The following is a 17113-nucleotide window of genomic DNA, read 5'->3' as shown; positions in this document are numbered from 1 at the left end:
GACAAATCATGTCGAATACATGGCAGGGAAAGTTAATCAAAGGCTTGGCCTACTTAGACGCATTAAGCATTTGTTACCGTTTAAGGCGCGCATCCTTTTTTATAAAAGCCTTGTTATGCCCTTATTCGAGTATGCTGATTTAGTTTGGGGAGACAAACATAATATAACTTTAATGTCTAGTTTGCAAGTGCTTCAAAATAAGGCGGCTAAAATAATATTAGATCGACCACTGTATTCCTCTGCGTCTGATGCGTTAACTACACTGAAGTGGTTATCACTAGAAAAAAGGCGCTTCCAGCGCCGATGCGTACATGTATATAAATGTCTTAATGGTCTCACGCATCACGAACTAACATTAGTCACTCAGCAAGAACAGCATAGTTACAACACAAGAAATAAAGCAAACCTCAAAATTCCATCCGTTAAAAGAAACTGGGGCAAACAAAGAACTGGCTATCATGCTGTAAGTGATTTTAACTCGCTGGACAAAACTATACGAGCCTCTGATAATGTAAATATTTTGAAGCGTCAGATTTTTAATTCATTGTTTTAAGTTTTGTATTACACATAAGATACATTAGTTTTTAGTAGCATCTTTTAGCATTTTTATTCATTGTAAATTTTTAATTTTTAATTTTCGAGGTCCTTTTTGTAAACCACTTTTTAGTGAAAAAGTTTCCTCATTAAAGATTGTCATTATTATTATTGTTATTATTATAGCACAGCAACCAAGCTTGCTCAGAGTGGGTTTTGAGTCTGTTTCCTCGACAACTTTCGGCCAGTGAGAGTGAGCTCACATCATTATTTATATCATCGTTTGAACATGGATCCAAGGTATCCATCGTCCAAAAGCAGACAACCAGTCAGAGAAGTCAGAATGAAGTTAGAAGTCAGAATGAAGTTGTGCGCTTCTCTTGAAACTGCAATCTGGCAAGCCAGCGGATTCTCTTTGCTAAGCAACGACTATTCTTAAAAGATCCACGTGATCATGCCCGTGATCGAAAACAAAGAAGACTCCATTTGGCGCCTGTCTTTGAATGAACTTTTCAACGGTTGATCGCTCGTGCGTCAAGTTATTTCTTTTCTCAACTGTTTTGTTTAATATAACATTTCTAAAGATGGGTTTTATTGTGGTTCATTGGGAAAACGAGAACAGCGTGAATGTTGTAAATGAAAAGAAAGTCGTTGGCGCCGTGGAATTAAGAGATGGGACAACAGTTGACATATTGACTGGTACAAACAAAGGTCGAGTGGCCATTCTTAATGCTACGATTTTGAAAGTTTGTGGTGAGTAAAAATTGCGATATTCGTTACGTGATCAAAATCTTACCAAAGAATAGATATAACGGCTTGAATTAAGCTTACATAACTCTCGGCGTAACCGAAACTCAAATAATTCTGAGAATCGAAACGGTCACTTGCATGCCGCAGTTTCTTAAGCTTACACTTTACAATGAAATAATTATATATATCAGTAAGGTTTCAAGATTACTTTAGTCACGTTTGGGAACATTCTAGATTCATAATACAAACTGTGATTAAACAAACCTGATTACATAAAGAAGCCCTCCTTTGATAAAAACAAAATAATGTATTCCGCCCTTTTTTTTAGTAAAATCTATGGAAGAGATGTGTTTACTCCAATATACAGTAAAAGTCATTTGATATAACAGAGATTTCCCAATGCACTTTGTCAAATTAAGATTCCAATGAATGCCCTTTTCCTTATAGCTATCTAAGGCCTTGTCTGAGCTCATTCATTTTTTTATGTCATGGAATCCAGATACAAAATGGAAAGGCTTATTGTAGACAACTTGTCTGCAGTTTAGGGAAACTTTATTCTAAGTTACTGTTACAGTTACAACTAGATTTAATTCAAAAATCAATTTTATTTAACTGTAATTAATCTCTTCACTCCCAAGTGTGCTAAGTCAAAATTGGGAAGAAATCTTTGAATTTCAATGTGTAGAATCAACAAAAACAAACAGTAAAACATGAAAGTACTGCTTGACAGCTTACCTTTAATTTTTACACACGAGAGCTTTATCCAAAGAAGGTACAACCACATAAAACCAAGTCAAAGCTTGACTCTGGGAGCAAAAGGGTTAAATATCATTTGTATCATCATCCAAAATTAAATGATTCATTTAAAGACTATGTTTTGACTGATAGTATTTCTTGCAATAAATATAATTCAAGTTATTGTATTTTATGGAAAAGAATCAACAGATTTTATTCACAATTTGTGTCAAACCAAATTTAATAATTGATTAGGACTATTTTATATGAACAGCAGTGACTCAGGATAATGCTTACAAAGTTTTCAAGAAAAAAAAGAATTAAATTCCATCCTAATATTGCTACATTTTGTAGTTAATATACAATCAAAAATATTTTACATGTAAACCAGAGTTAAGCATGTAAATAAATTTCACTGAATACTTGAATTTTTAGTTGGGATTTTTTAATTTTCTAGTATTTATTTCATGTTAGTTGCCTAAAATTCCCAGTAATTCTTAAAAACATTCTTAGAAATTCCTGAAAATTCCTAGGATTTGTTTGGCAAGTTTTTAGATTTACAGCCTTGCAGGGAAAGTTGTTGGTGCTCCGAGTTGGAATTCCTAGGAATTCATTGGAATTCCAAGTCCTGTTGGCTATTAACTTGGAATTTCTAGGTCTTTAGAACCAGAGTTGTTACAGTTGGGAATTCCTTGGTCTTTTATTCCTATTCCTATTTATTTCCTTACGGCAAAGTACGGCTTCTCTGTAAGGTTTCGCTGGCTACTTTCATCGCTTTGAGAGCCCACACAGAGATGATGTTTATCAGGTCTAAACTTGGGCTCAATAAAAATATAAATTTGCAGTGCCTATCTTTTCTGAAAACATAAAAAGACTTTGACTCAAGGTTAGTTTAAAAGCATTCTGATGGGGACTGTCTTTTTGACAAATCTTGCTGTGGTGGCAGGAAAGTACCTGTACAAACAATATGACATTTTGTCCGCCATATTGGATTTCAAGACCCACAACCGTTTACCTTTAAAAAAGCTCTGGCTACTTAAAACCTTAAAGAAAACCCTGTTAAGTTCAAAATCATATTTCTAAATTCACTCATACAGATATAACAGTAACTCTGCATTGGATATTGTAAAACTGAAGTATGTTTGAAGTTCCTAAGCCTCCCTGAAGTCTTCTCAATTTCCTAATCTATGCAATGTCTGTTTGAAGGAGATGATTTACAGTACTGTTTGATGAAGCGAGTAATACAGCAGAGCCTTTGTTGATGGTAAACATTGGTATCAAAGAAATTCTTCATCATGGTTTTCTTTATGTTATAATAAAAGAAACTTACGTGTGAAATACGTTCATAGAAGAGATGACTTAAGCTCGTAGACATTGCCATTGCTTAAGGAATAATTCTTAATTTTAGCACCACCTAAAGCTAGGCTATAAGGACTTTAACCCTTTAACTCCCAGATAAAATTTGTATTTCTCCTTTCTGTCAACCATACGATTGTTATCATGTTAGTTCAGATAATTGAGTATTGAATCAACTAATTATCCCCAAATTGATATTTTTCTTTATTCTCATCACTAAACTGGTTGATATTGTATGGATATTGTAAGGAGAAATTCTGTCTTGGTCACTCATGGGAGTTAAAGGGTTAATAAGGCCACTAATGCTAGTTTAAACACAGTAGATGGCTTATCTGACAAAAAGAAAACTAACCATGTGTGTTTTATGTTATTAATCAATTATTTTATTGGATTTGCAGAGTTGTAAGATGAGGACAAAAACAGGGATTCAAATAGGATTAGATAATTGGAATGGAAAACGCACAGGAGATTGATGATGGAGAACTCTGCAAATAGTAAGTTGTTTGACTAACTTTACAGTAAGAAATTAGAGAACGTTGCTATAAATAATAAACATTAGTTTGACTATCCAAAATGTTCTGATGATAACAAAGTAGAAAGTACAGTTACTGTCAGACTAGCAACTATCGTAAAGTATGTTTTTCAATGTACAGTAACATTAAACTTTCAGGGAATGATTTCTGCACTGAATGAATTTAACTAAAAGTCCTCTTAAGATTAAAAAATGACCAATCACATTTTCCAGTGGAGAAGAAGTCTCAGCTTATTACCCTCAACTCCCATGAGTGACCAAGAAACCGAGAATTTTCCTTACCATAGCAAATGAATACAACATCAAGGAGACAATTGAGAGATTATTAGTTGACCCACTACCAAATTCTCCAAACTATTGTCATAAGAATTGGTTGGCAGACAATAAGGAGAATTACTAATTAGATCTGGGGGTGAAAGGATTAAATGAATTGAGCAACTGTTATTCAAGAGCTGGTGAACCAGTTAAAAGGTTATTTTCAAATGAAACGAATTCCTACGACAGATAATTTCCTAGATTTTGTAAATATTTTCAAGTCAAACATTTAAAACAACTCATTGAAAACTGTTGTAACTCAAAAAATTTACTTTCTTCATCATTCAAAAAACTCATTGGATGTCATTTAGTTTGGTGGACTGGGTTAATGTAATTCTCCGTTAAGGTAAAGTCTCTCAAGTGGAAATCACATACAAAATGTAAATATTTGAATTTTATAATTTTTATTGTAGCTTTTACCAGTCAATGAAAAATACCAAGAGATTTACCTACTTATATACTCCTACATACATTTTCTTACAGATGAAATTTCACTTTCATTGATATATTTTATATTGAATGTATCCATGGACTAATAAAAGTTCTTTCAAGTAACTTTTGGAATACCAAACTAATTTTCATTTCTTCTTTTTCTCTAAGAACAACAAAACTAAATTATTACAAAATGTTACTATAATAAAATATGAACCCAATGTCATTTTATAAAGTTTCCTTGAAATGATTTCATTTCTCTAAGTACTCTCCTCCTAGAAAAAGCCTTAGATGTTTCCTAGAAATACTTCTGTGAGAATAGTACAAAAGATTATGAACTATATCCTGAAAATTCTATAGGGCAATAACTATCCTTTTATGCTCTTTGGAAGTTGTTTATTGGCAAATGCTTATCATATTTAATTTGATGAATGTACATGTAACTTGGACATCACCATAAAGATAAGCCATTTTTTAATTACACCCCTGTTGCTGATGATAATATTTTGAAAGAGAAATTTTAAATCAGTTTTAGTTATGAAAGAAATATTTTCCAGGTGGAAAATTGAATATTTTTTTCTTGACTGATTGGAGCAAACACAGTTGATTTGTTTTTCTTAGAGAGCAAGAGGTTGTTTTGTTGGCATATTTAATCTGGGTTAGAATTTCTCTTCAAAGAAAGTTCTTAGCTAAATGAAAGCGGATTTTTCTAACTAAACCACAAATGCTAGTATTTAAACTCCAAAATGTCCTCCTCTTACAATGGATATTATACTTACACTGTAGGAGAATACTTACCACACCAAACTGTTGCTGAGAAAATTAAGTGTAAATAGTTCAAAGAGGAACTTCTAAAGATAAGGAAACTGATCTTTTCTTTTATCTTCTTCTATTTACTGGTACATGTCAATAAAATTTCTTAATTTCTAAGCAGAGCCTTTGCCCTTTGTGCGAGAAAAAACCTTTTTGTGTAAAAGGGGATTTTAATGGTCAAGAGAGACAGGTTTAAACTCAAACATGGCATTTCTAAACATTGGATAGTACATGCAGTATGTGTCATTGGAACCTTTAATTTTTAACTAGTTATAGATGGAAACTATTGCAGAACAAATCCATCCATAACCAAAAACATTTTAAATGAGGGTCAAGATTAGAACAAAAAACTCCTGTTACTGAATTTTTAGTTTGTTGCATTTGTGTTTTGATATCTATGGAAAAATCTATGTTAAGAATATGTAGTGTGTTCATTTCTGTTCCCATAACATTTCATTCCTTGCACTAAGTGTGGCAAAGGTTTCCCTTAGTCAGTGCTCTAGAGCTTTGTTATTGTAGAGTTATTCCCTTAGCAAACCAAGAGCTAACTTTTTACAAAAGAATCAGCTGTCCTTGTGGGATGGATTTTAAGAAACCAAGGTTAGGAGAATACACAGCCCCTTTGAGCTTGTGTTTACACCAGTATCCACCTGAGGCTTTGCACTGTGCACGCACTTGATAATTAACTTCTTATGACCCCTTTATCAACTTGCTGAGGTCATATTCCATGGTGATGGAACCTTTGGAATAAAGGGGGTTAAGTTTCTATAGAAACCGTGGTGCTATGTTGGTGAGAGAGACTATACCAGGGTAATTTAGTATTATCAACTGAATTGATAGGGTAAATTTGCCACTGTGAAGAGTTTAACAGTTGATGTTTTGAGCCTTAGCCCTTTATCAGAGTGATTGAGACTGGAAGTCTACTTAGTGACATCACTGACCTGTACCTAGTTTTAAGCATAGTCTCAAAACTTACCTTTTGAGCCAAGCTTTTAGTTTGTTGCCTCCAGTAATGAAGTGTTTTTATCTTCTCAAGGGAATTAGAAGGTTTTCTTATCTCTATGTGTAAGACGGCTAAACGGTCGACGTAAGAACAAAAGATCCGAGGGAAGATTTACAAGTTTATTACACAGCAAATGAGTGCAACAGTACAATAAAAAAACGGGAACGAGTGACACTAAACAATAAATAAGAAAACAAAGTTCTAATGAGCCAAATGATGTAGCAGGATTAAAATGACTTAGGAAAAAGTACTTAACAGTAAAAGATATCCTACAGACAGAAATAATTCAGTAAAGGAAAGAAACAAACAAAGTACTTGTAAACAGGAAATTGTGTGACAGAAACTATCGAAAATAGTGATTGCTAAACCAGACATGAACTCAACAGAGACTACAAGCTAGGCTTAATATTACAACTTGAGCCAATACAGTAATAAACAGTGAAAGGAGAAAATGAAATTACTAGTGTAATGAAAACACAGGAATCATAGCAACAATGAATTGGAAGCAGGTGAGCAAAATATTACAGCTGCTAAAACGAAAACAATTGTAGTTCACATAGCAGAGAACTTACATGCTGTGCGACAAGGGTCAGCGTAAACAAATAAGATACAGTATAAGATAGAAAGAGTACGTGGCTAAACTAAGCAGATTCTAACCCGAAAATCACTACAAAAATACAAATGGAAACAACTATATGTTAAGCTTAGGGCTCAAACAACCATAAACAAACATAAAATACTGAAACATACCAAAAGCTAGTATAGCTTAAAATCCGCTTTAAAGACACTCTCAGGAAGGCAACAAATCAACTGAACTCACCGAGCAAACAGTTGTAACTTATAGTCAAATACAGGAAAAGATAAAAATAACTTAAAACCAAATTTGGGCTAGGAGCGATTGATTAAACAGGAATTACATAGGGGAAATCGGCAATTAAAGGAATAATACAATTAACACATTACTAACAAAATTAACACATTACTAACAAATCCCTAAAATTCCATAAAATAGAATAAACAGAACAAACATGTTTTAAGTAGGAAATAAGCCTAAGTGACTCTGTCACATATGTAACTTTATAGTGATTTTAGTTAGCTGCCATTATCATTGAAAATTTTTTTATTTTCTGCGAAGGGTATTGGATCATTCATATCTGTGCGCCATATAATTCTAATTATGCTCATTATGTAATAATGTCCATTGCTAAAATATTCTCACTGCCCATGTCTGAAATTTTAAAGCATGACACCTACATACTTCTAAAAATCATTGTTTAATGCCTTCTGAGCTTGGCATTTTCAGTGTTTTACTTAGCTCTTTAACTCCCATGGGTGACAAGACAATATCAATTAAACAAAAAAGTGATGAGAATAAAGAAAAGTATCATTTAGGGGATTATTTGATCCAATAACAAATTCTTTCAACTAGCATCATAAGAATGGTATGGCAGACAGTAAGGAGAATTATTATTTGGAGTTAAAGGGTTGAAGGGAAAGATTGCAGTATACACAGTGTGAATAAACACTGATTGAAATATATTAGGGAGATAACATGACATGCATTTTAACAGTAATGCTCTTCCAGGGAATATTATTAAGTGTTTTTCACTCAGCATCTTAGACTAATACATGCTGGTATGCTGTGTTTAGCAAGAGAGAAATATTTTGATGCAGCATGTACTTTGTACCCAGTCTGCAGTCTCAATTTTGGTCATACAAATCATCAATTGATTTTTATGGAATTTAAAATTTTCAAGCTCTCATAATTTTTTTAATGTTAATTTTGTGGAAAATTTACAAATGATCCACTTTCATTGCTCCTTTGATCAAAAGTCAAGGTGTTTATTAGATTTTCAGCATTTGCATTGCAGCATTTACTCAAGGTTGCCATAAGCTGTAAGGTGACATTTATTTCCAAATCATGTTTCTCAATTCACTTAATAACAGTAACTCTGTATTGACAATATCAACAACAGCTAGGTGATAACAATTGAAAAACTTGTGACCTTGAGGGTATCATTTTGATATACTGTAATTATTCAGCTATAAGCCAAGTTATTTTCACTCAAAGTAAAGCTTCAATTTTTTTGTGCATGTGTTTTATGCAGGGGAACCTTTGTTAACTTTCATCTTTTCATTGCATAGCTTTTTTACAAATTTCATTTGAGAGAAAAGCAGATTTTAGTGTAAATGTATGCAAAATTGTTGGGTCTTTTTTATATTATGTAGTCCAAGAATAGGTCTTGACTAATATTCACGTTGGTTCACCCTTTAATTCCCAAAAGTGATGAATGTGTAATTTTTCCTTATAATGTTCATACATTATCCAGCAAACAGGTGATGTGAATGCTTCTCAATTAGAATTTGTTATCTTGATTTAACACCAAATTCTTGTTACTAATTTATAAGGAAATAAGTAGCAGCTAGAAGAGAGAATTAACAGCCATATCTTGGAATTTAAAGGGTTGAGTTAATTTTACACATTGGAAGTTTGGGGTCAGTTGGCTTATAGCAAGGATATTGGTTACAGCCAAATACATTGTATTAATGTGGTAACTCCAGATTCTCTGAGGTAATTGACATGGAATGATGTACATTTAACAGTTGGAGTGGCTCATAAAAAATCAAATGTTTGGAGAGGATGGCAAAAGGTTTATATGTACAGTAAACTCGTGATTTAAATGTCAAAATTAATTTGTGACATGTGAATTTTAAAGAAAGGCTAGCTCAATTTGTGAATTTATGAAGCATTTTGAAGCCTGATTTGCCTCCTATTATGAAACCAGCTTATTTTTTCTATCATTTTGTGAAAACCTAAAGATTTCCCTGCCTGGAAGATTGCACTTAAAAAGAGTGATATGAAATTTCCCTTTTAAATTTTTGATGCATGAAATGCTGTTTAAAGTATTGGTGAAACATGAATTTTTCTAAAATCAGTGTTTGAAATGGGATTGGGAACACCCTTTGCTTTAACTCAGCTCTTTGGAGTTATTGAGAAAGGGGTGGTGAAGTGTAGCAAACTAGACCCTGTGAGCAGGGTAACTGGGATACCTGGATGGCACTGGATCCTTGGAATCAAGTGTAGTGATACTACGGGTGTCGGACTAGTATACTGAATTAGTGCGCTCAAGTCTGGCCAAGGGCATACGCCTATTTCACAACATAGGCATGCTATGCGTGCAAGAGTTCCTTTTTTGTAGGGTGGGTGGATTACTTGAAACATTGTGAGTGATGTCTACATTCTTACAAAAGGAGAGAAGAATATTAATGTGGGAAAGAACGAAAATGTCGAATTACCTCACTCACAGGTATTTTGTGGGAGATTATGTGTGTTTTGCGAATAAATGTAACCAAAAATAAACTGTATTGGTTCCACGGATACCTGTTAGTACAAAATGCAGACAGCAGACTGCAGACCGGATACAAAATATAGACTGCAGACCGGATACAAAATATAGACTGCAGACTGCAGAGTGGGTACAAAATGCAGACTAAGAATCTGAAGAGTTTTTACGTCTGGTATATGATAACATGTCATCTTACAGCTTACCGAGCGTCACGCAATCGCTGTTTTGCAATCCGCCTTCACGATTATTTGCACTATTATGGAATATTCCTGGCCCATTTCTTGATGAAAATCGATCGCAATATTATTTCAAGCCTTCATTATAGTCTTCTTACTTTGCGCGCGAGTTGGTTGGTGTGATGTCTGGACAGATTTTATCAACGTAATTAAAGTAGATGATGTGCACAGTGATGGTAAAGCAAGCTTAAGAAAATACACCTATTTCAAAACATAGGCATGCTATGCAACGGATACACAGGGTATGAGTAAGTTTTATTGATTTTACGAGAAAAATGTTTATATTTCGAAATATGTATCGTTGTAAATCGACCGTACTTCGTTCCCTGTACTATTCCTTATAGCGTGCAGTTCCTCTCGTAACTTAACACCGAGTCACACAACGCGTGACGCGTTCATGAGTTAATCGTTGGCTTTTTCTCGAGACGTGAGCTTGGGCCGCTTGTGACAAGACAATTGCGTAAACAATATTTAACATAACAACATTATACACAAAAAAACACAGGGTTTTGGATCACGTATTTATTAAAAAAAGAATATCCATACAACTACAATGAAAACAAACATAAGATTCACCTTTCTGATCGTGAAATTTATACCATTCGTACTGTTATCGTAGCTACGTTCCTTGCCATCAAGTGAATCCAACATGTCGTCTTTCTTCACAAGCAGTTTGCATCCCATATAGTTATGTTCTTCAGTAGTTGAACAGCGTTTAGGCTTTAATGGCTTTCAAGCATTCGCGACTCAATCCGTTTCAAAATTACCGCTCAATAACATCTTTCAGTGTGGATTAGCCGCGATGAATACGACTTGTATATGCGTCTGTAAGTATTTTGCGCGTTTGCGCTATAATGCTCCAGGAGATCGCAATCCAATTACGTTGAAATTCAAAACAACTGACCAAAGAGTTTCATGAGCAAAATCTCGTGTTCGTCATGTGACCCGGCCCTGTCTGTGCATGACAACGTCAATCATTGTTAAGATAACACGCGTGATCAGCATGTGAACACCTCATTGGGTCACAGTTAGTTGTCATGGTGTCGAGGGATAACACGCGTGATCAGTATGTGAACACCTCATTGGATCACAGTTAGTTGTCATGGTGTTGAGGCCCCATTGACCTCTGGGTATTATTGCGCAATTTTTCCATTTTGTGGCGGAGGAAAAAAAAAAAAAAAACGACAAAAAAACAAAGGCATTTTATGACTGGGCTACCACAGGTATCCCAGTAAAAAGTCTTTGGTGTTTGGAAAGGGCAATTCAGTCCCAGAATATCTGAGTTCTTGATAGGAGAAATCTTTTTTGTGTTCCCTTTTTAACTCGTGAATTGTGCGCATGCGCAAGAGCGAGTTATAGGTACGATGTGGGGAATGGCATTCGCTCGCTCGCTCGATTGGTCGATTCCTGTAAACTTTTTTTAGATTTTAGGCTTTTGAGTGCATTTGATAGTTTTTGGCGAGCAATAAAAAGACGAAATGGCGACCTTTGTTGCTAAGAATAGTGGTGGGGTGAAAAAGAAGCCAATTATAATCTTTAAAGAGTTTTTTTTTTACGTTTTAGTTTCAACAAGCGGCGCCAGCGACTGGCAGGCATGCAAGGATTCACACTGAAATAACAGAACAGCCTTCGTTTTTCATAAAATTGTAATTTACAATCCTTGAACTTGAAAACAATCCGAAGATTCATTGAAAATATCACTTACTGCGAAGCGCTCGGAGTTTACAGATGTTCAAAAGCTTTTTCTGTTATAGCGTGAGATTGAGGACAAAATTGATCATTACGTTTCGTCGTGTGTGTTTTTCCTGTGTGAAGCAACAAAAGATGCCGGCGACTGACGAAATAACAAGTTAACACGAAAATCAAATAACACCTAAACAAACAGTTTTAGCTACCGATTTTCAGTGAATTTTAAAAGAACAATTTTCTTTTAAGTTTCAAGACAATTTGAAGATTCAACATACATACAACGTACTAAAATGCGAAAGTTACACACCACAAAATTGGTAAATAGGCCTGAAATGAAATTCTATCTTGTTATTAATTTTACGTTGCCTAGCACGTGACTTAAATCTACCCAGGCGGAGATCCAAAATGACGGTGGCAGGCTTAGCTTAGTTATATCACTCAAAACTCGTTCCCGTTTGTCTCTTTTGATAAAGAGGGAATCGTTAATGTTTTCATTAAGACAGTATTGCCTTGATTTTCTAATATTTACAACGAAAGACAGTAAATCTCACTTTTCACCCACATTTACTTCCAACCTTTTCTCTTAAACCAGAAACAAAAAAAATGATAGACGTTTAAAACACATGACATCATCCACCTTGCCAAATGTAATAGCATGATCATTTCAATGGTAATGCCTTCTTATCCCAACGTTACTTTGTTTCTTTGCTACATTAGCGAACACTGAACTACTGCTCGTACTCTAGATATGACAATCAACCACAAAATTCCCTAAACCAGATAACATTAAACATAATCTAAAAAATCATGTGTCAATTCACGAGTTTGCTCACAGAGCACTTTGATTGTTTCTGATTTTGATGTAAATATTGTCCTTTAGATGTAAAATGGTGACCTTTGAGTCTTTTTCTGCACAGTTTCTAAACCAGAACCTCGATCATTGGGAAGGGACTGCAGTTGTTAATGGAGAGTTCAAGTATTTGAAGATGACTGATTCTAGAGGTAAGTTTTTTTTCTGTGAGCTCATAGATACAGCTGTAACTTGGAAAACTGAGAGCCATATGTGAAGTCCAATCACAGGTTTGTAAAGATCTTGTATGTGGCTACTGGTAATTCTGCCAGGAGCAGTTTGAAACTGTAATGCTTATAAATATTTTCCTTTTTGCATGTGCTATTATATAAACAGAGGCCTCTGCCTGGGCTTGAATGAACACATATTTGTCAGTGCATGGGCATTGCCTGTGTGGAGATGCACGAGGCAGATTCAGTCAAGTGACCTGTTGTGACCAAATACATCTAATGAAACATTGGTTAAAAATGTTATTATCTCTTTCAAAAACCTTCCCCTTGCTCAATTTTTGGCATGTTTCTGTAATGTTTCTCATTACCTATAATATAATAGTATCTGTTAATGATTTGTCTTCTTCTTCCAGTTTTTTCTACAGATTTTTGATAAACCTTCCCCTTGCTCAAATTCTGGCATGTTCACTTGATGTTTTTGGTCATCTGTTGATGATTTGTCTTTTCTTTCCAGTTTATTCTAATTTGTGTTATATTTATTACTTTTTCCTACACAGGAAAATATCTGGTGTTCTTTTTCTATTCCCTTGACTTGTGAGTATTAGATGTTAGAATACTCTTTGACTAAAAGTTTGCTGTACTTTGCTAAGTATACCTTCATGCTATCCTGCCAAATTAGTCATCTCTCTGCAATTGCTACCGAGTAGTCAACATTGTTCTCAAGGTGACCGATATTAAAAGTTTCATTAATTGCATGCATATTATTTTAAATTGAATCATTACAAATAACAGCTATTTGTTGTCATTTGCAGCACTTTTGTTTGTCCAACGGAGATCATTGCCTTTAGTGACAGAATTGAAGAGTTCAGGGCAATCAACACTGAAGTTGTTGGTTGTTCAGTAGATTCAGTTTTTACCCATTTAGCTTGGTATGTTAATCCTTTACACCCTAACATCAGTATGTATATTCTCCATTACTACTCTCTAGACATTTCCAAGGGTTCTGACAAGGAGAATTTGTTCAACAATCAAGAGTTTCTTTAGTTGGTGATCATCTCCTTTATTCTCATGACCTTAATGTTTGATTTAGGGGTGATGTTGTAAGGAGAAATTAGATGTTAGTCACTCTCAGGGGTTTAAGGGTCAATCCTAAATTTGAACTGAATTTGTAACTTTAAAGGATTTGAGAGTTTTAAAAAAACAGAGAAAGGTATTTCCAATTTATATTGAAGATTTGTAGAATGCCAGAAATTAAAGGAAAAAAGGAAGAATTTCCATTTTTGGTAAAAAAATCTACCATAAAATGTATTTCAGTTTGAAGTTACATTCATTCTATATGTTTGTGTAAAGTGTTAGATTATTACAATATAGTCATCCAGGAGAGAACGTTTGAATGACTTCATGGGTAATCACAAAGATATATATTGCTACAGCAGTGTTCACCCTTATTTTAAGCATGATTGGTAATTTAAGGAATTCTCAAAACAGCTAGTAGAGCAATCCTTGTACCTATTGAATTGTTAAGAATTCCCAGAGGTACCAGAGGCAATAAATAAGTTCCTATATTCCTTTCAATTCTAGGATAAACACTCCAAGGAAAGAGGGTGGTCTGGGAAGGCTTAAATATCCTCTGTTATCTGACTTAAACCACCAAATTGCTAAAGATTACGGAGTACTGCTTGAGAATGAAGGTCACACCTTAAGGTGAGGATATCTGTGTTTTGTATTTCCTCATGTTTCTGACTTTTTGTGTCTGTAGGCCATTCTATTTAAACATGTGTTTAGTGTTTATCAGCTGTGATCCTCTTGGAATAAGAAACATTATTCAACAAAGTGGAGGTGAAATAGCTGGGGATATTAACCGAGCTGCAAAGCAGCTAAGTAAATATCTACCACTTTCACCTACAGTGAGGTAAATAATTATATTAGCATGTACACTGTATATACCACACAGAAATAAAAAAAATCAGTACATTTCTCACAATATACAAAGAAATGGTTGGAAATTAAATTTTTGATGCATGATTCTGTTGCCTTGGCTGCTCGAAGGGGAAGAGTACTTGTTAATCACTTTCAAGCCAGCCAAACAGAGCACACAAAAAGCACTATTCATCTGTGTGGTATGTACCAAAAAAACTTATTTGATGTTATGATAATAATGATAATGATGATCATTTAATAGACCATATCTACTTGAACAAAGTATTTCATTATCTGCAATCTACCTATTCTTGATTTCTAAAAGCTGAACATTTCTTTGTTAGTGCTCCTTCCCTGGATCAAGATATCCAGTTTTGAGCACCTGACTGGCATTATCTTGTTGCATTGTTGGCTGTCACACCACATAGTTAAGAAAAACTTAACTCATATACTGAAGAGTCTCTCTTGGTCGGATGGTTTTTTCCCCTTCCCCTTACTTTTGAGGGGGAGCTGGGGGGAGGGGGGGGGGGAGATGTTCCCGTAATGGGCATAACATCCATGGATTAAATACACTCTCAGACCAGGTCTGATCAGGTTGCTATACTTTGCTTCCTTCATGCTATATAACAGGTCTGATAGTTAGGCAGGGGAGATTTGGTTAAGGTGAGAATATTCTTACTTCTAGGACCACTTTTATTGCATGCCTGTTGTTCTATTTCAGGGGTCTATTTATAATCGATGACAAAGGGACTCTACGACAGATCACAATGAATGATCTACCAGTATGTTGTAACTTTACATGTATGACTGTAATTGTACCGTGAATTTCTACTGCGAGTTTTATGTAGCTGTTTGCTTCTACAGTTAATTGTTCTTGATACGCTGAGAAATTTATCTGTCCAGTCATATAATCTGGCCCTCGTCCACTGTCACGTGGTAAAAATCTCAAGCTCATTGTTTAAGTGTTAAGCAGTGGGGACCCCTTTCCTTTTATTTTGTGACGTTTTTATTATTTCATTAGAAAAATAGCGATATTTCGATTTTGATTTGGACAAGGGAGAAAAAAAGCTGAGTAGATAGTATCAAGAAAAAAGGCTCCTGGTGTCCAGTCTCCTGATTTTTTTGCGGTTCGCGGTCTTTGGTTTTATAAAGTGTGAAGTACTATTTATAACTTAGCTACTCAGAGAAGTTAATCTAAACTGGTTATTTCGCAGGTGGGCCGATCAGTCGACGAGACTTTACGTTTAGTCCAGGCTTTCCAATATACTGACAAACACGGGGAAGTTTGTCCGGCCGGTTGGAAGCCTGGTAAAGAGACGATCATACCTGATCCAACAGAAAAGAAGAAGTACTTTGCAAAACAGACTGAAGGAGAAAATGAGGAAGAGAAGAAATAAACTGAACAAACTTTGGAATTGGAAAAAAAAACTGAGAGTTGTCTTAATTTAGGTGGCATTGTTTTACTCTGCATCCAGAAAAGTTACCAACGATTTGTACGAAAACTTTTGGCGAGAATCGAGAAACAAATCTAACTTAAAGATAGATCTTTGTAGTAGTCTCTTTAGTTGTTTTGTAGTGGCCTTAAAGGCCTGCAATCTTCTGTGCGCGTAGGATTGGGGTGGAGTAATGGTGAGGTGATTCCCTTGTTTTGTTCCTCCGATGAGTATGGCTGTAGTGAATTATTAGACTTCTTGCTATTTAAAAATCACCTCACATACTCTGGTCAGTTACTCCACGAGTTCACTCTGAAACCAATTCTTTAACCCGTTCTCTTGCTATACATTTCCTACGCTGCTGACAACGAGGATTTTGGCGATCAATTCCTTAATTCTCACGACCTTAATACTTAGCTCGGCTTGATACTGTAGGGAGACATTACATGATAGTAGCTCCGAGGGGTTAAAGAGTTGAAATGTTTCCCTAAGTCTAGGTGAGCAAGTCAATAGAACAAATTGTCAGTAAACAATTTTCAGTTTGGAATCGAAAAGCATTCGCTGTTCAGGAAATGAGCCCGCGCCCCTACCCTGAAATTTCGATAAGTGTCAGAAATCTAGCCCCGCTTATTTGGTGTGAAACATGTGAACCAGTGGTGAGCAAAAATACTTGTCTGCAATTTAAAAGCACAGTCATGTTCGCTAGCGGAATGTATCCTATTTAACAGGGTGGTAGGAAAAACACGGAGATTTCGTTTTAGACTTAATGACCTTTTAAGCTGACCATTCTTTCACTCGAACCAGCTCCCCTCCTCCAAGTGAAATAGACGTGTGGTGTGGGTCTTATCCTTGTAATTTAACAGCCTGTTTAATTAATTGGGCAAAAGGGAAAAGTTTAGACAGAGTGAAGGGGTGTAACAGAATATGAATTTCATAGTGTTCTAGTTTTCGTTCTTTCAGAAGTTCTTTTTACGCTGAATTTGCAATATCAAGCAGAA

General features: G+C 35.1%; 1 protein-coding gene and 1 long non-coding RNA gene across 3 annotated transcripts in view; both read left to right on the top strand.

The window, feature by feature from the left end:
* Positions 1-16669, top strand: part of LOC149041577 (peroxiredoxin 2-like) — a 54776-nt gene extending 38107 nt beyond the window's left edge. Inside the window, exons 6-12 of one of the 2 annotated variants that reach the window (XM_089214845.1) lie at positions 12660-12744; positions 13320-13356; positions 13575-13691; positions 14344-14466; positions 14812-14882; positions 15313-15345; positions 15897-16669. In XM_089214845.1, coding sequence (XP_089070971.1) covers positions 12660-12744; positions 13320-13356; positions 13575-13691; positions 14344-14466; positions 14812-14882; positions 15313-15344 — 465 coding nt within the window. In that variant the 3' untranslated portion in view covers position 15345; positions 15897-16669. Of the gene's footprint in view, positions 1-12659; positions 12745-13319; positions 13357-13574; positions 13692-14343; positions 14467-14811; positions 14883-15312; positions 15346-15403; positions 15465-15896 lie in introns of both variants that reach the window. The other variant, XM_089214842.1, reaches the window with a different exon arrangement.
* Positions 896-6248, top strand: LOC149041578 (uncharacterized). The gene is made up of 3 exons (XR_016189263.1): positions 896-1287; positions 3774-3869; positions 5441-6248. It is a non-coding gene; the product is annotated as an uncharacterized LOC149041578 (long non-coding RNA).
* Positions 16670-17113: the final 444 nt, after the last annotated feature.

Source organism: Pocillopora damicornis, chromosome 8 (genome assembly GCF_964200805.1).
Source record: "Pocillopora damicornis chromosome 8, jaPocDami1.2, whole genome shotgun sequence".
NCBI lineage: Eukaryota > Metazoa > Cnidaria > Anthozoa > Scleractinia > Pocilloporidae > Pocillopora > Pocillopora damicornis.
Note: the sequence above shows the minus strand (reverse complement) of the source record. Positions and strands in the feature narration are given on the sequence as shown.